General features: G+C 39.6%; 2 protein-coding genes across 2 annotated transcripts; one reads left to right on the forward strand and one right to left on the reverse strand.

Annotated features, from left to right (window-relative positions):
* The first annotated feature begins 461 nt into the window (after positions 1–461).
* dpep1 (dipeptidase 1) lies at positions 462–8,385 on the forward strand. Its single transcript, XM_063881864.1, has 10 exons — positions 462–871; positions 1,121–1,247; positions 3,208–3,340; positions 3,423–3,573; positions 4,431–4,500; positions 4,960–5,136; positions 5,578–5,662; positions 6,590–6,665; positions 6,760–6,895; positions 7,479–8,385. Exons 1-10 carry the CDS (start codon positions 750–752, stop codon positions 7,662–7,664), a joined length of 1,263 nt encoding a protein of 420 aa, XP_063737934.1. The 5' UTR covers positions 462–749; the 3' UTR covers positions 7,665–8,385.
* On the reverse strand, positions 8,380–19,395 carry slc22a31 (solute carrier family 22 member 31). The gene is made up of 9 exons (XM_063881863.1): positions 18,962–19,395; positions 15,930–16,033; positions 15,193–15,347; positions 12,590–12,758; positions 12,006–12,151; positions 11,663–11,771; positions 11,306–11,520; positions 10,648–10,759; positions 8,380–10,293 (listed from the first exon to the last, which is right to left on the reverse strand). Exons 1-9 carry the CDS (start codon positions 19,391–19,393, stop codon positions 9,849–9,851), a joined length of 1,887 nt encoding a protein of 628 aa, XP_063737933.1. The 5' UTR covers positions 19,394–19,395; the 3' UTR covers positions 8,380–9,848.
* Positions 19,396–19,602: the final 207 nt, after the last annotated feature.

The following is a 19,602-nucleotide window of genomic DNA, read 5'->3' on the forward strand; positions in this document are numbered from 1 at the left end:
TCTTGGCCATAGAGGAGTTTGGAGTATGACTGTTTGAGGTTGTGGACAGGTGTCTTTTATACTGATAACAAGTTCAAAAAGGTGCCATTAATACAGGTAACGAGTGGAGGACAGAGGAGCCTCTTAAAGAAGAAGTTACAGTTATTTTACCGAGGAATTTACCAATTAATTCATTAAAAATCCTACAATGTGATTTCCTGGATTTTGTTTTCTCATTTTGTCTCTCATAGTTGAGGTATACCTATTATAAAAATGACAGGCCTCTCTCATCTTTTTAAATGGGAGAACTTGCACAATTGGTGACTGACTAAATACTTTTTTGCCCCACTGTATATTGTGACTTTAGAAAAGCAGTAAAAAGGCACATAACATGTGAACCTGAATGTATTGGTTAACAATTGTAAGATTGCAAGAGTTAATAAGCTACGGTGCTGCATTTATGACTGCTAGTGCTGTAATGAGAAACATTGAAAACAGAGGAGGAGCGATGAGCAGATCTGATCTTCAGCATAATCGAACGGAAACAGATAAACAGCTGGGTGGATAATTTGAAGTATCTGTGTAAGTGAAAACAAACCTTTTAAAGATTGCCAATTGGCACCCCACGAAAGAGATCTGTTTTGGCAGCAGGGAGTTAGATCTGGGTGGTCAGAGGTTACAAAACTGGGATCTTATGAAAGATTTAAAAGAGAAGAAAGTTTAAGGAATAAAAAGGGCAGTGCGTTTAACAGTGTATTCAAGTTTAGGAAATGTTGTCCAAAGTTATCTCAGCTGCATATTTAATGCTGTGGATCAGTTCTTGTGCCGCGGCTGTGGATCCATTCTTGACCAAAGCTCTGCAGCTGATGTCAGAGACCCCGCTCATTGACGGGTAAGAGGAAAAGTATTTTAATGAATTTATCGTGTCATGATGTTCTCTGTTGAGGTTTTGTGTTGTTTCCCATATGAGCAAAAGCAGTAAACAATTTATGTAGTTAACAATCATGCGTCTGGAAGCAATTTCTAGTGGTAATGTGGGATAACGCGCAGTTTTCCACCCTGCTGTGAAATCACAGTTTATGATGAGAGTCTGGAGGAAAGGATTGTGAGGGTCTGACCCTTTGACTACCTGATATTTCAGCCATAATGACCTGCCTTGGCAACTTCGAATGCGATTCAACAACGAGCTCAACAAAGTGGATCTTAACACGCTGGAAACAACCCACACCAACATCCCAAAGATCAAGGAGGGACGGTTGGGAGCGCAAGTAAGTACGGAACATAATGCACTGGGAAATGGGAAATTAAAGAAAACCATCCTGCCCTGTCATGTGATTCTTCATCTGCTGAGTCAAACATTCTGTCTTCAAAAAGTTTTTAATTTTATAAGATAATATTTTAATCATCTAAGTAAAGACAATCTAATGGAATATTTAACTACTTAATCAACACCTTTTGCCTGGCAAGTAACCACTTCCTATTTTCACTCTTAAATGATATAAAATGTTTTAGGAGAACACTAGATATTTCAAAGCCTCAGAGCTGTGTAGTTGTACAGTGCTGCATTAAGGTGCCAAAGAAAGCAGTGATGAATGAGAACCATAAGATTTTATTATAGCAACAGTTTGTTTCCCAAAAGTCCCAAACAAAGTTGAGATGAACTTTAGGTCAGCAAAGATCAATTTGAAAGAAGATGAAACGGTTATCTATGTAAACCTGTTTGTGTTAAGCATTTACTCACCTGTTAAAAACTATGCTTTTATTCTTGATTTTTTTAAAAATGTTTTACTTACTTATTCAACAAAGAAAAAATATGTGGGTAAATGTACTTAAGTACTGTACGCAAGCCTTATTTTGAAGTATTTGTAGTTTTCTTGAGTGTAAATGTTTTGCTACTTTATAATTCTACACTATCACATTTAAAGAAAAGTATTTTTGTTCTTATTATTCTTATTACTCCTTATTTGACACATAGAGTAGGTATGTAGATAAAGATTTTACATGTAAAATATATGTTTCGCTTTAGAAATAAGAGACATCTTAACAGATGAACTACACAACAGTATGTATATATACTGTATATATTAGTGAACATATCTTAACTTTAACCAGCTACTGTATCAGTCATAGCTGTACAATAATACAATCAAAATCAGAATCAGAAATCCTTTATTAGTCCCACAAGGGGGACATTGACATTTTTGACAGCAAAAGTGGCATAGACACAAAAGTGCCATAGTAATAAATACAATCTATATCAAATCTATATACCGTGATATATTGCTCGGTTAGGGGCTGCACAGTGACCCCTTTATGTTTTGATACATTGTACTGCCAATAAACAGGATGTGAGGACTTTCTCCACAAATGTGTTATGGTATTTGACTTTGACTGACTTTTTTAAGGAGGATCTGTTTGTGGCAAGACCGATTTCCAAATTCTTTCAGAGACTTTGTAAATCTTGCGTTCCTGGTAAATACATTTGCTCATTCACAGCTTGCCAACCGCTTAGTTTCTAGTGTCACTGCAATCCATAGTCTTGTGTAACCATTCACAGAAACGATGCATTAACACATACATATTTTAAGCAATGTAAAATATGGCAGAGATCCGTATTCGGGCGGTTGAGGTATTTGGAAAAGGTGGAAAAGTAATTGCATCCCTAACTGTTGTACCATGTGTATTTATCAGATTGAACATTCATCTCTGTTTTATTTCTGCTGAATCATGCACTCATCATTATACATTGAACAAGATAATTGAATGAACCTCGCTCAGAATACAGAGAGAGATTCATCACTTATCAGTCTTTATTGTCACCAGAAAGGATTTTGGGGCAATGACCTTGAAACAACTAGCTTTTCATATTATGCAAGCTGGAGCAATAAAACATTTTTTGACAGCAACTCATTGAAAATAACCTGCAAATGTTGTACACAGTTCAAGCAAAGTCTATCACTCTTGTGTATCCACTGGGCCTTATTTCCTGTGTTGTGTGCAAATGTTAAGGGTTTATTGTGTATATCTTCATTTTACCAACTTTATTGCAGCCATTTTGTAGGTGAACCCACAACCCAGGTCATAGTAATAAACATACATAATAAATGAGCAATCAAGCAATAAAAAAGGAATGTGGTTTTAATTAGGAACTTGTCTTGTCATCAATTAAATGTCCCTGGATACAGGGCGGTGTTGATAATTAACACATTATTTATGTTCCTCTTACAGTTCTGGTCTGCATATGTTCCCTGTGAGAGTCAGTACAAAGATGCCGTCAGACAAACACTGGAGCAGATAGACGTGGTTCACAGGATGTGTCAAAAATACCCAGAAACCTTCATGTTTGCCACCAGTAGCCATGGTGAGACTTTAGTCATTTCTGAGACCTTTGCTAACTCCAGTCTTACCTGTCTGTGAATCACACTCATGTTGACTCTGCTCAGATATCATGACGGCCTTCAGAATGAACAAGACAGCCAGTCTGATCGGCGTGGAGGGGGGTCACTCCCTCGACAGCAGCCTGGGAACCCTGCGCACCATGTACCAGCTGGGGGTCCGCTACCTTACACTCACACACTCGTGCAACACACCCTGGTAAGAGCCAGCAGCAAACAGCACATTTATGCCTCGTAAACACAGTGCAAATTAACACGCGTGACATTATGTCACAAGCATCCATCACGTGCATTTAACTTCCTGTGTGTCTATTTTTCAGCTCAAATATTTTAGATTCTGTTCAGTTTAGGAGATAGTGAATCAAATACTGAAAGCTTTTTATTATGTATTATTATTATTATTATTATTATTATTATTATATGTAATGTTTAATTGTAAAGTATGGGCAAATATTGTTTTCAAACACAGGTAGTGGAGTCAATAGTAAAATCTATCATGACATACTCAACTAATGTCACATGCACCTATTTTTATAGACACACTGAAACAACAACATAGAAAAAGGCATCGTTCACAGCTAAAATGTCAATTCAGTTCTATCTTACTTGAGTAAAAGTGATCAAAAAAGGGCAGCTTAAAAACACTGCCTAAATTTTCCTCTTTTTTTTAGCAGGGCTTTCATTGAGACTTGGTCCTATCTTTGCGTTTTATCACTCGTCATGGTCAGTTTAGTTGTGCTGAGGGGAGTTTGGGGGTTTCCTGCAGGCCTGTCCCCAGGCAGCAGTATCAGGTTATCTGAAAGTTCAGCACTGAAACGCTTTGATCCCTTTAGGAGGCTAAATGTATGCAACTGTCGGAGGAAACCTTATGAACAAAGGATTTACAAAGTATAAATGTATTTTTTCACCTTCTTTGGTCTGTATCAGGAAAATATAAATGAATATATTGATGTATATTTGTAATATACCACTAATACTATCCCTTTTCAAAGTACACTATGTGACCTTGAAGCAGCAAATCTACTTGGGAAGTCCTAACTGTTTATTTCTCCTCAGGGCAGATAACTGGCTTGTCGACACTGAAGCGGAACCATCTGAACACAACGGCCTATCTCCATTTGGCAAGGTCAGCAGGGATGGGCAAATTATGCTTTAAAAGTTTAATCAGTTACCGTTTACTGGTTTAAATATATAACTTTCTTAACATCCAGCTCCTGTTTATTACAAGCATGATAAAACACTTGTAACGTGTGTAAAAGTAAAATGTCTGCACACAAGAAATACTACAATTATTTTATATAAAAAAAACATTATTATTAAAATAACTAAATATTCCATACAATAATATTATAATAAAGTATATATAAATAAAATATAAGTATATATATATAAAATGTATTTGTAAAACAATTGACAAAATAGTTTTCCCATTTCCTTTTTTTAAAGCGTGTTTATCCTATGTGTCTATAAAACATTTAATCAGATATTTCATTAGGCTTTTTGTCAAACTAGTGAAACTACATATACGGGAACTGTATCTAGCTTATTATTTTTGGTATTCAACCGTTGTTTTTACATACAACAGCAACTAATAGTGGAGATGAACCGCTTGGGGATGCTGATCGATCTCGCTCATGTGACTCAAGCTGTGATGCACCAGGTGCTCTCCATGTCCGCAGCCCCCGTCATCTTCAGCCACTCCTCCGCGTACAGCGTGTGTCCACACAAGAGGAACGTCCCTGATGATGTTCTTAGGAAAGTGGTGAGTGTGAGTGTGTGTGTGTGTGTGTGTGTGTGTGTGTGTGTGTGTGTGTGTGTGTGTGTGTGTGTGTGTGTGTGTGTGTGTGTGTTTGTGTGTGTGTGTGTGTGTTACCAACGCCCAAAGGTCTTTATAGCACCAAATGGTTAATGGTGCTTGGAAATTGCCACATTGTGTCCACTTTAACTGGAACATACATAGGGAGTATCCTGGTTAACAAATAATAATAAACCAATAAAGAAGTAAATGGTTATAGATCGATGGATAAGATTAATTTGTTTATAGTTGCAAGAGACAGGCATTTAGACTCAGACAGCAGAGGTCAATACCCTCCTTTTTTTTAATGCTGTGAGTGTAGGTACATCTCTTGGCCCATGTCACAGCTACATCCTATAGATAACAGTTTCTAGGTCTAGACATGTAACATCCTGCCTGTGCGTCCAGAATCAGACAGGAGGAATCGTCATGGTGAACTTCTACAATGACTACGTGACCTGCAGCAAGACCGCTAACCTCTCAGATGTTGCAGGTAATAACTACTGTCATGCGGAAGGCTGTTAACCTGGTTAAGTATTAACTTTTATCATTCCCTCAATAAAAATCCTTGTCTCCATCCACTTTACATTTGCATGTTTACTGCTTTATGTAACTTATTTGTATTTCCCTTTTTTAGTGTTCAGAGGACCTCAGAGTCATAAATGTCTCAGGTGGCAGTTTAAATATTTCAGCATCTTTTCAATGTCCATATATGGTTACCCAACTTCCCGTTCTCAAATAATAAAAAAAAACAATAACTATTTTATTTTTCCATGAACATTGATCATTTATATTGTGTTGGTGATAAAAAGAGCATGTAGTGTCCTCTGTAATTGTTTCTTTATCCCTTAGATCTGATGATGTCAGAAAAATATTGATAAAGAATTGTATTGGAATATTAGTTTTTTGAAATGTATCTTAAATGCACAATTTGGTTTAAATTACTAGTTTTCATGCAAAGGTTAATTATTCATAAGTAATTTACAAAGATATGTGCCCTCTGCTCTCACAGTAGTGCTTTGATATTGGACGCTACACAGACTGTGATGAATGCGTATCCCACTGTTCTAATTTAAAATAAGAGTAAAATATTTTTACTAGCATTGCAATATATTGAACAGTTAGCCCTGTATCATGATACGTATTGTATCTCCAGATCTCCACTGCACAGTCCTACTTATATTACATCAGTTTAAAATGTACATAATTTGTAACTTTTAACCTTGTAGTTATACTGTGTTCTCAATGTTGTAAACATCCTTAACTTTCCTTCATTCTGTCAGCCAGGAGACTGGGATTACCTCCTATGCTATGAGAAGAAGACCTTTAATTATCAATGTCTGATGGTTGTTTTCAGAATCTACATCTTCTTCCTATATATTCCTGATAAAAAGTATTGTGGTTTTACATTTGATCATAGATCACTTTGACCATATAAGGAAAGTGGGAGGGGCGGGCATCGTTGGCTTTGGTGGAGATTACGATGGGGTTACAAGGCGAGTACAAACCTTCAAACAATAAGCTTCCCAGTAAAACACAAATAAAAACGGTGAATTATCTTAAGTAAAATGTGTTTCCCTGCACTCTCAGACTACCAGAGGGTCTGGAAGATGTTTCCAAGGTGCCCAAAGTGGTGGCTGAGCTGCTGAGGAGAGGATGGACCGATGTCGAGGTCAAAGCTGCTCTGGGAAACAACCTGCTCCGAGTCCTGAACCGGACTGAGCAGGTTAGACACACACGCAGAGATTTTGAAACTTCCCGAATAGTGGACACACACACACACACACACACACACACACACACACACACACACACACACACACACACACACACACACACAATATATATAATCATGTGTTAATTTACACTTTGGCCTCAGGGGAAGTCAAGTTTAAAGGAAGTTGGGAGAGCATTAAACATATACAGCACTTGTGTATAATGTATGTCATGTGTGACATAATGATGCCCTGTGAATAATCAACATCATCGAAAACTCAAGGCAGTTTTTAGATGGTTGTTGAGGCTCAGATATCTCACTTTTCTAGTAAATCATTAATTATATTGTTTTCATTCTTTCTGTACATGGTGTTCACAACAATATAAAGAAGACAATCAAGTTACTGAGTGAAAAGCAATTAACAAATATGCAGAAGTGCATTCAACTGAAAAAACAAGATTCAAGTCATAAAAGGGAAATGAAAGTGTTGAGCCTTAAGACCGTACACCCACACACACACACACACACATACACGCACGCACACACCTGTCACAGTGCATTTCTGTCTGACATTCTGATCTTTGTTTGTCAGGTGCGTGACAGTCTGACTTCCCAGAATCCAGATGATGTTCCTATTCCATACGATGAGGTGAAGAACTCTTGCAGGACGAGCTACGGTTACAAGACCACGAACACTGGAGCCGTGCAATCCCTCGGCACACTGGCCCTCATGCTCACACTGGCTCTCCACGCTGTTATAACATTATCAAATTCATAAGCTGTGATTTAACACACACACACACACACACACACACACACACACACACACACACACACACACACACACACACACACACACACACACACACACACACACACACACACACACACACACACACACACACACACACACACACACACACACACACACACACACACACACACACACACACACACACACACACTTTCAGAATATAGTAGACCAATAGCAGTAATTGCTTACATATTGGCCTGGTGGTAAAACACATTAGCATGTTAAATTGATGAAATTAAGAGTATTTTGCTTTGTGTGTGAGCTAATTTTTAACCTTTGGGTATACAATCCTGAATGTTATGAATTTAGGTTTAGCACCTAAAGTAAATAATGGGAAGGGTTATATTATTCAGTTTATATTTATGTGGATTCAAGGTTGTTTTTAGAATCTTTTTTTTGGTGGTTTTCTACACGTTAACGTTACCTGGCTGTGTATCCTTCTTTAACACTGTGCGATAATAACATAATTTATAACAAAGTCTCACCAGTATGACCTGAATGCACAAATGCATACACACGTTTACACTCACACACAGATATATTCCTTAACACAAGTGTGCTGTCTATTATCCAGGAAGTTATATATAATATGTGTCCACAGCGTCACCTAGTGGTTTTAGAGTGTAACAACCGAAGAGACGCAAAATATCTCTGTCTTCTAAAATTAAAATGTTGGTGATTTGCAGGTTTTCCATTTCATTTAGGCCTACACATTACACACATCGGAACATTTGCCTTGATGGCATGATGGATGAAAAAGAGAATATTTTTTAGTTAAGGTTATAAGGTTTTCACTTGGCTAGGACATTGATAAGCAAAAAGGATGTAAACAAAGACAAACAACGAGTTTTCTGACCAACTGGAGGAACAAAATCATCTTTGTGTGTTCACTGACAGAAACCTCGTAACTGTACGGATACATTAAGTAAACTATTACACAAGTCCTGAATGTCAAACAAAGTAGTGTGTTTTTCTTCTATCAAACATGGCAACTTTGAAGAGTTAAAGTAATGCTGTTGAAAGAATAGTTTCACTTTACCAGGGATACCATGGGATTAACATGCCCCTCAGTGTCCTGTTAGTAATGTGCTTAAACATGACGTACATAAAAAACATATTGACTCAGGTTGTATCCATTATTATGAAAAAATCGAATGCCCTTCATTTACTGCTTTTTAGTTAAACCAATTTCTTTCTTTTTTTTTACTAATAAGAAACCAAAGGATACCATTTATATCATTTGAGAACAAAAAGGTTATTCACATTTTCGGCTGCCAGCAACAGAGGTTAGCACATCTGCAGATTCATCAGCTACATTCAGTGTGTTAACAGAAAAATAAGGTAAATATAGCACCTTTAAATAATACTTTGAGACGAAGTGGTTTATAAAGCAGACAAACGAATCATCCACAGACGGAATTCATCATCACCTGATTGGTATCTAGTGGTATTTTCCTGCACAGACATTTTCCCAAACACTTCCAAGGGACATATTTAGATTAACAAAGTAGGTTGTGACAGTAAGAATACAAAAAACCCCATCAGATTCACATCCTTTGACTCTTTCATCAGATTCAATAACCAGTGCATCATTTAGTTCCCCCTTGTGTGCTTCACAAGTATAACAAGACTCCACAAAGACAGTGAACGTGTCTTGTGTGTCCTCGGGATCCGCTCAGCACTGAGGCACTGCTGGTCAAGGACATTGATGGAGTTAACGAAAAGAGCATGAGTCGCTGATAAATGGACAAAGCACTGCTGCTCACATGATTACCAGCCGGCTCACGGTTGAGCGAGCTTCTCTGGGGGAAATAGTGTCCGGCAATTCAATTTGTAAGCCTACAGACGGACGAGCAACAGCATTTTTAAGGCTAATGTAAAAAAACGTAAGCTGCTGAAGAAGGCCATTGTTTATTCTTAACATCTCTAATAGTCAAATGTAACAAAAGAGTCCAAAACATGTACATGCTCGGAGCCGTCGCTCTAAAGTGCACTGCATCCGAGCCGGGGTCAGCTCTTCAGGGGAGTAATGACCAGCAAGTGACTTGGACATTAATGAAATGAAGCATGCTGGTAGACTGTCCCTGGAGGTGTGTCTAGAAGAAGGAGGAGGTATAGTCCGAGTCTGTACGAAGGAGTGATGAGGAGTTAAGACATGACCTCTTTCAGAGTTTCATTTTCTTGCTTCTGCGTTTCACTCTCTGGCAGCAGAGAGTTTTGCATCGGCACAGCGATCCTGTAAGGCAAACTATCTTTAGTCAACATCTTCCTGGTGGCAGAGACCAGGCGGGAATAGTTATCAGGGTTGTACTCTGACAGAGGGGGCCGGGTGCTCAGTAATGGCAGGTTGTCTCTGTCGGGCCGGGACAGGAGGAGAGGAGGCCGTCGTTGGCTCTCGCCCTCCTTCAGGGAGTCTGGGAGCGGCTTCCGCTTGCTTTCAGGCAGGAGCATTATGCAGAGAACAGAGAGGACGGCGAAGGAGGCGAAGATGACATGGTGGAGAAAATAGCCCCCGTTGTTCTGGAGCTCCATCAGGGAGGAGGCGGCCATGCCAACACAGCCCGCTGCCAGCACCAGGCCGAGGCAACCACCTCTGATAGAGGGAGAGGGAGAGGGAGAGGAGGAGAACACAAATCAACAGGCTTCAAAGTGGTGGGATCAGACAATGCTTTATATACTTTCAACCTGTTTGTATACTCAACCGTTAGCCTATCTGTTCCCACAGAATACGTTGAAAATGGGTTACACATTTTGAGATATTTTTCAACCTAAAACAGCTGGGCACTGTGCTTTTTATTCAGCAAAATGTAAAGAAACAGGTTGAACAGGGCATTTCTTGGGGATTTATGTTAGAAGCATTATTTTATTGTTTGCTTTGGATTTGTTTATAGGATTTTTTGACAATAAAAACACATAACTTGATAAATTGGGTCAAGAAGACACTTACCGAACCACTGTGGGCATCACCTCACAAGCAAACAACACACTGAGCATGGCGAGAGCCTGAGAGAACAGCAGCCCCACGACAGAGAGCACCAACACCAGGCCTCCTCGCAGATCTGACACAAAAACAGGACAACAGACTAATGACTTCTCTGCAGCACCATGAACAGCATGTTTTGGTCCTGTGAGCCAATCAGTGCTAACCTTAAAACTTGTCATGTCAATATCAGTAAGACCTAAAAAAAAATGTAAAGAGTGGGGTGAGCTTAAAATGAATTGTATGGATATAAAGTTTCATGTTAGGTATTGACCCGAAGGATGAGAAAAAAACGATCAACAGGGATTCCTTTATATTTAAACTACAGAAGCGATCTGCCCCATTTCATGATTTCATATTTAAGTTATTATATGACCTAAAAATCTGAGTTCATGAACATTCAGCAATCGACATATGTTTCAGTGTCTTATGTACATTTAATTACTACTGTCAAAATCACTCCATCACTTTTTCTAAAATATCATTAATGTATTGTGTTGAGCGTTGAGCACTTTTGAAGAAAGTACAATTATCGTATTATTGCCTTGCTAGTCAAAACATCAAATGTTTGCTTGAATATTATTTAAATTAACATAATGACGTAAAGGAAAGCTGAGTAGCGTACACTGAGTGAGGGCGAGCAGCAGCAGCGAGGACAGTCCGGTGATGATGGCAGAGAGCAGAAGCATACCCCGCCGACCAAAATGATTGACGGACACGCAGATGAAGACGCAGGCCAGAGCGCCGGTCATCACTCGAAGGAAGTAGCTGAAGTAGAAGTTGGAGGAATGTCTGTGCAGGTTCCTCGTGAAACAGTACTGAACGCCAGTTCCAATGAACCTGAACACAGGGAGAGTTAAAACATAAACATCTACTAAACCCAACACTCAACATGCATCCCACTTTATCATGTTGAAAGGCTTTAAATATCATGGAAAGTCCAGTGAGCTTTTCTTATTCCACAGAGAGAATACAAACTCACAGTGTGAAGCTAAGGATGAGGCAGTTCTTCCAGATAACACGGGTTCGACGCAGCTCCAAAAATGAGAAGTACCTTGGTTGACAATCTTCACCGTAAGTTGTATCTATCTCTATAAACAGGAAAAGAGGAAGAAATAATACCCGGAAACAATTAAAACCATCCCCAAGCAGCCGAAGGATTTCAGGCTAGTAATTCAGCAGGGTTCAAGGGAAGGGTTCACATCAATATTTACACATTCTACTAATTACTGCCATCAAACTTATTAGAATTACAACAAATGAATTCATCAATATATGGATTAAAAAAAAGGCTAATGATATCTGCCCTGAGGCTGTGTGTGTACCTGACAGCAGGGTTTCACCAGGGTAGATTTCATCTTGCAAACAAACTCCGTTTCTGGTGGAGAACTCCTGGAGACTCCTCTTCAGCTGAGGGATCTGAGCTGTGGCCAGCAGCCAGCGAGGAGACTCAGGAAACACCGACACACAGCTGAGGAAAACAACTCCGTTATATCATCTCTCAGAGGTATAGGGTTCAAACATACTGTGATATAGAAAATTGGAATTGAAACATTATTTGATGTCACTATCAGCATACATGAAGTTTTTATTAATAAAGCTTTTCCATTATATTTCATCAACTATTGAACATCTTAAATGAGTACAGACAGAGGAGCTTTAGTTTTTGAAGCTCCTCATACAACCGGAATAATCTGTAAGACAAACCTGAGTTCAGACAGGACACTTTCCTCAGGTCTTTCATGCTGATGTATAATAAAAGTGTAATATAAAATAAGAGTGTTCTGTGACATCAATGTGAGGCTAGTACATTAAGCTACACTGTAGAATAATCACTTCCCATAATGACTGATCAAATACACACACAGCATGTCCATGTCCTCACTCCAAATAATGCTACTTGACTCACCACCAATACGAAAGCAGCAGCAGCTGAGGCACAGTGGCCACGGCCTGAAGAACGGGCCAATCGCGGCACAGGACAGCGATACCCGGCAACAGCAGCTCTGCGATCACGGCAAAGAAGCTGCTGATCATGGCGACCATCAGACGATTGGGAGGGTCACACAGCTCCAACCCTGAGAGAGCGGTGGGAATAGATATCAAACAGCGTAAGCAAAACTAATACATCTGTCCAAAACCAATTCATTTCCTGTCCTGACATGAACCCTGCACGCATACACCTACTGTCAGAAGTCTGTCTGTCATGTGTTTTTATTCAGGTCATGCCCTGATGTGGAACTGGTTCAATACAGGACATGTGGCATGTAAAGACCTCCCTACGTTTTTGACAAGATTGTGTTTATTGACCAAAGGTTTTTCTGTTCGTATCTCTTTTTCTTCTCCTGAAGATTTGATATTGACATTATAGATAAATACCTTCATTTATGTCAACAAACAACAAAAGTGATGCTTATTGAAAACTTCAGGTTACAAGAGGTGATAAATGGTTTATCCATTTCATAGAATGTACAAAGCAAAGCAAATTCTTGCTCCAATCTGAAAAAGATAAAGCTATAACAACAAGGAAAATAAAGTTGCTAGGAGATAAGGTGTCAATGTAAATATGTTTGGAAGTGCGTCAAGCTGTGTGAATTTCTGCTGAACTTTAACCTCCTTTCTCCCCCCCCAGAGCTCCGATTCACTTTCCACTTCCTCCCTGCCTGAGGGAGAGAGAAGGAAAATGAGAAGCTCACTTCCTGTTCATTTCCTCGCCTTGAGGTCTGTCCTGCTATTGTTTTCTCCTCTCAGAAAGCACTGGCAGGACATCACCCAGAAACCTTTGTCCAGGCCCCCAACCCACCCATCCCGAAATCAGCGTACCTCTTAAAAACTAAATCTGGGCTCAATCTATTCCTGATCCTGCAGGAATGTGTGAGTAACAGCGTGCGTCAAAAACAGAAAATAGGGTGTGTCTAAGAGTGTGTATTTCATGATGCCAATACCCTGTACCAAGATCTCCCACGCAGGAATGCACACGCAGTTGCATTCCTCTGCTGCTACATTCTTGCGTTACATAGTTCCCGAATGGAAACACGCTGTATTAGAAATACGACGAACCCCTAGCAAGAAACACAAGTAGCTGCCGGCTGTCACAGTGAGGCACAACACACATCGCAGATAGTCTGTCACACACTAACCCACGCTAAAGCCTAAATCTTTCATTTTAGAGAAGCAATTCCAGCCTACATGAATGGTCGTGATTCCCAGCGATGCATGTCAAATTAAAATATATATATTGCTACTGCTAATTAAAGTTTAAATTCATAATCTGTAGTTATTTGTCTACATAGTAGATTGAGTTGATGGCACTCCTGCACTGGATCAAAAACACTGAAAATAATTCAGAAAGGAATACAGGTTTCATTTATTTTTGAACACTGCCTGTCTCCTGGCTTTGGCCTTCACTGAGAAGAGTGTGTTTCAACTCTGATTGAGTGACTTATAATAAAAACAGCATGATTTTTTTGGCTTCACTGAGTGATTTCTGTTGATTTGAAGAGCTGATTGATATCTGTTGTTTCACAAATCAATAAATCCAAGCATTTTCAATGATACATTTCTCTTAATGTCTATTTTTAAGAGCTTTCCTCAAGTAAAGAAGCCATTCTAAAAGGGGCAAACACTTAAGTTTACGCTTTAACTACTCACAGGCTTTGGGTTGGGTCCATTACTGAATACCTGTTAAAAAAGGGAAATTCCTCCTTTTTAACTACCGAGAAAAGCATGTTTTTTAACTAACACACAATTATAAAATCTACTGTTTGATTTCAACATCTTAATACAATCGACTACCATTTTTCATTTGGCAGATGGGTAAGTAGAAAGGTCAAGGGTTGGGCCTTTTTATTCAGTCCTTATGTCATTATATAAATGTTTTTTTGTTTGTTTTCACCCAGTGATATGCTGAAACAACTGTGCAGTGGTGGCTTGCACAAAAACTCAGGAACCTAAATGAATGCGACTCGCGTGACAGCAGTTTATACTACACTGGGAATCACATGGCTGCAGTAACACGCTGAGATCAACCAAAAAAAACGTATATTAAATGAGTATTTCATATTGAAAACAGGTGGGGTTGTGGGACTTTCCCGCTAATGACACTTAAATATAATAAACAGCAGCACGTCTTAAACTGTAAACAACAAATACACTGTGACGCACTTATGTCACTACTCTCACTGTATTTACCTTATTTATAAATTAGCTATCTTTTCTATCACTTTTGACTTTTTGACATATATATTAGAATCCCAGTAACAAATTAGAACTAATAAATGTGATTTATCAAACACAGGACCTTTAAAAAAAATAAAACTCAGCACCAGTGAATGAGTCAGAGCAGAGCTAAGAAATCCAACTGTTTTCTCTCAAATAAACAAAGAAGTGAGCGAGGAAGCTGAGGTTGTTTTTCCCAATCCGGTGGGGAGGCTGGTTACTGAGCAAGGCTGCAGGAAGCCTAACTGCAGAAATAATTGAGACAACATTTGAATGTGTGTGAAGGATACTCACTGGAAATATACGAGGACACAAACACCCCGGCGAGCATGACGCCCTGAGAGAGCCGCAGCAGCAGGAACACCACGGCGCTGCTGGACAGACACACCACCACCCCCAACAGACTGGACAGACTGATGGAGAGCAGGAAGCACCGCCGACGCCCCAGCCTGCAAACACACTCACGTTATTGTCATATCACATTTTTAACTATTTTATATGGACTAAATAAATAAGCAATCACACAAATAATTCATATGATTGTGTAAAAAATGTATGAAAGATCATTTTTGAACGTGCAACTCACTGCATTAAAATAGAAGGTTTTTTTCTTTATTTTATCATTAATTTTCTTAAAATTACCTTTTTCAGAAGTCATCAAAGTCAAGAGAAATTGTTAAAGATAAGATAAGATTTAGATTTATTAATCTCTGTGGGGACATTCAGTAGTTAAAGCAGCAAAAGAATAAGAACGAAAAACAGGACAGTATGGTTTCACACAGGATAACACAAAATAAAATTAATTAAAATAATTAAACATAAAGGCAGCAAATGTTAGTTAATTTAAACTAGACCAACATTTTAAAATATATAGTGTATTATGAAATAAAGATTATATTCAATAAAAGCCTTTATAATATTGATTTGGGGATTAATTCTTTCTTAAACTATTAAATTACTAAACTAAAATGTCAGAACATAGATCTTATTACATTTTTGAACTTTCCATATAAAGTATTATTATTACTTACCAGTCGCACAATGTACCAAGGAGGATGTATCCCAGAATCCATCCTGTCATGAAGCAGATGTGCTGCAGTGGGATTTTCCAGTAGTCGCTGCAAACCAGGTTCCACTGCAGAGGAAGACAAAGACGTACACTGAAATAAACTCAGACAAAACCAAATATTAACTTAGACAAGACAGAAAACACAGAGCAGTGCATCTGATGAGACGCAAAGAGACAAATTGCTGTACATCCGGAGCTTTAAGTAAAACTGTTAAGGTGGTTAGAGGGCATCAGACATAACATATTCCACATAATAATATAGATTATATTTGACCAGCTGTGGAAACCTTGTGTGCGCTTTAAAGCTATTACGATAGGGCCAAAAACAAATCAGGCCAATCCTACAAGCCAAACCAAGGTAAAAGTTTTTTTAAAGTAAAGTATACAAGAACATGTTAAGGCTCAAACCAGTGCCTACCACATGTGATAAGCAATATGTAAAGTGAAGTGTTTAAATAATAAATAGGTAGGCAACTCAACTCCTTTCTAAAAGAAGATTCATATATTTAAAGACATAATAAAAGTACATTCACAAATTGTTTCCAACAAGCCGCCTTCATCGTTCTTTGACATAAACACAGAGGGCTTTCTGTCTGGGAGCAGGAATGTAGATCATGTCGTCCATAACTGAGTTAAGATGTCTGCTGACAGTGTTATTACATTAGGACAGAGTAGTGCTCAAAGCAGCAGTGGCTCAGTAAGTAGGGGCTTGGACTGGGAATCGTAGGGTCGCCGGTTCAAGTCCCCGAACAGACTTGAAAAATATGGAAAGTGGACTGCTACTTGGATAGGTCCCAGTCCACCTCCTAGGCCCTGCTGTGGTGCCCTTGAGCAAGGCACCGGACACCTCCAATCCCCCCTCCCCATTGCTCCCCGGGCGCTGCACGATAGCTGCCCACTGCTCCTAGTACTAGGATGGGTTAAATGCAGAGGACTAATTTCACTGTGTGTGCTCTGCTGTGTGCATGCATGTGACAAATAAAGAGGGTTTCATCCTCCGATTCTATCTATCTAGAGTGTGCCAGCCTGGTTAGAGTCTTCTTCTCGTCCCTGGCTCTGTGTGCAGTCCGGGTATTAATGACAGTGAGCGTTTACAGACATTATGGATACAAAGTTTGGGATCAAAGCAGCTAGCTGAATTATAAGGGAACCTGAAAGGGTCAGAACTCAACCAACACTTGTAGGGCAAAGAGGTTGAAAGGACCTTTTTGGAGTCCTATAGATCTCTGTTGCTCTGTGAACACCACTGTGTGCACTATCCCAATGCTGGAACATTACCCTGCCATATTTGCTGAATGGTATTTGAATAAACACACTTTATTTAGGAATATGAAAATTATAAGGCATAATATGTAACTCCTGAAACTAGATTTTGATAGTGTCCCCTTCACATCACAGTGAGTATACCAGCGTTAGGACAAGTGTACACGAGGGCCAAAAAGTCTGACTAGCTGCTTAAAAATACTTCTTTTTATTCTCTTTTTTTTTTACCTACTTTTGCAACTTTTTTTCTTACATTGTTTATGTTCGCACCACCAGACAACAAATCAAATTCCTGGTATGTGTAAACGTACCGGGAAATAAACTTGTTTCTGATTATGGTGCATTGGTTTCTAAAGCTGCATAATATGCCAAGCGAACGAAAAGGGCGAAGAGAAAAATGGCAACATCAGATCCTCACTAACAACAACCCAATAACCATTGTCTCAGAGATCTGATCAAAACCTCCGTCCAAAAAAAACAACAACAGGACTTTTGTTCCCTGATGAGTTATTTTATCCAGCAGCTGCATCAGTATAGGATGAGCGGGATTTTACTGTAATATTTTGTTCCTTTAACAAGGTGTTCCCTTGCCGCAGCGATGAAGTCATGTGCAGAGGAAGCTGTTGTTGGGGAAAGAGGCGTTCAGGATCTCAGGAAGGAACATGAAGGCCACAGACTTCCCTACGCCACAGATTGTCATTGTGGGGGGTAAATGAGGAAACATTTTCTCACTGCCAAGATTTGTTTCCCAGGGGCTATGTTACATACACACAGTCGTAGACACAGACAAACACAATTGGCCGACAAGTTGTAGGAAGTTTCTGCTCCAATAAGCCATGTATCTAACTGCAGTGGGTTAGAGATAACATCCTGTGATGTTGTTTCGGTATGTGTTACAAAATACAGCACTGACACAGATGTGTAAGGTGTTTGCACAGGGTCACAAGGAGGAATATTTCTGTTGACTTCTTATCAACATTTGCAGACTGGGATTGATCCTTGAAAAGCTGAAGCACAAAAAAGCAGACGGAGGATAAGATAAACCCGTTGCTGCTGCTTATTTACACAACAAGACGCAGCCACATTGGAACCCATTGTGTGTGATCAGACACTAGTTACATAAAGTACAGACAATCAAAGAGGATGCATAATCAGCTTGCAAATCTCTCACACAAAGAAATAGCTCTTGAAAGCAAAGCCATCTACACTGGCCTTCTGTCTTTTCACACACAGAGTCAACATACATACAAATTCTTTGTTTTTATATGGTTATTTGTCCACTGCATGATTATCTGTGACCGTGGGAAATAGAGTGAAAGACAGCAGATAAGTGTGAAACACGACTGTGCATCAACAAAGTTTTAACTGGGGAGCAAATATTGACAGAATGGTGCTCCAACAGCTGTCTTCAAACACACACATGCTTCCAGAAAAAACACACTGCTTTTTTTTTGAGAGGAATAAATCCAATTCAGCATCTTGGAGCAAGACCACACTAAAAATAACCAGTTGTAAAAGTTACCAAGGGAACTGTCTTATCCACAGTAGTTTTGTGGCGATGTTAACAGGGATTAAAAGAATGGATAAACAAATAACCTGGATCCAGAAAAGGCTGTTTGTAATGCTGTTATGTGTCTACTTAGCCTTTTGTCAGCCAAAAAAAAACTGGTTAACGTGAGGCCAAACACGCACTCAGATCTAAGATGACCTGCGACAAAATCTGTTCCGTACCTCAGTGACAAAGTTGCTTTGAAGCCCCGCTACATGGGCGTACTCCCACCCTAGGGTGCAGGACACCGTCTCCCTGTGCACTTTTTCGGAAAAGTCTGAGGTATTTGATGGGTACTTAAAGAGTTCACAGTGGCTGAGGCCGCTGCCATTCACCCAGGGGATGGTGAGGTTCAGGTACCCCTGTCTGGAGAAGTTGCTGGGGAGGAAAGTGGAGGGAAGAAGCTGCGGGTCGGGTTTGCAGTGATACGATTCCGGGATGTGAGTGAAGAAAACATCGCTAAATAGATTCAACATGACCGCAAAGTTGGGGAACCAGCTGAAAAGCACCACGAGACGGTTGTAGCGTCCATAGCCGCCGATGTGAGGGAAAATGCTTGTCTCATAATCCATTGGAGAAGGAGTGCTTGAGGTGACCGACTGATCTCTGGCCATGGCGCAGTGAATGCGCACGCTCTACAGGCGCGCGCCGCAGCCAGTAGAAAGTGAAGAAGCGCACCGGCAGAAAGAGGGCGGGGCACTTGGCGATCGACCTATCAGACACCTGATGCTTCAGTGACTCACTGCAGGGTGGCCCCTGAGTCACACAACACTAAATTTAGCACACATATGTTGCTAATCATCATAGTTTTCGTGCGTCCATG

Source organism: Eleginops maclovinus, chromosome 4 (genome assembly GCF_036324505.1).
Source record: "Eleginops maclovinus isolate JMC-PN-2008 ecotype Puerto Natales chromosome 4, JC_Emac_rtc_rv5, whole genome shotgun sequence".
Lineage (NCBI taxonomy): Eukaryota > Metazoa > Chordata > Actinopteri > Perciformes > Eleginopidae > Eleginops > Eleginops maclovinus.

Coding starts and splice junctions, on each gene's coding strand:
- slc22a31 (XM_063881863.1), bottom strand. CDS start 19,393: ATGGCCAGAGATCAGTCGGTCACCTCAAGCACTCCTTCTCCAATGGAT. Junction 15,348..15,929: donor CTTGGTACATTGTGCGACTG/GTAAGTAATAAT, acceptor GTGTGTTTGCAG/GCTGGGGCGTCGGCGGTGCT. Junction 10,294..10,647: donor GTGATGCCCACAGTGGTTCG/GTAAGTGTCTTC, acceptor TCCCTCTATCAG/AGGTGGTTGCCTCGGCCTGG.
- dpep1 (XM_063881864.1), top strand. CDS start 750: ATGTTGTCCAAAGTTATCTCAGCTGCATATTTAATGCTGTGGATCAGT. Junction 872..1,120: donor GAGACCCCGCTCATTGACGG/GTAAGAGGAAAA, acceptor CTGATATTTCAG/CCATAATGACCTGCCTTGGC. Junction 5,663..6,589: donor TAACCTCTCAGATGTTGCAG/GTAATAACTACT, acceptor ATTTGATCATAG/ATCACTTTGACCATATAAGG.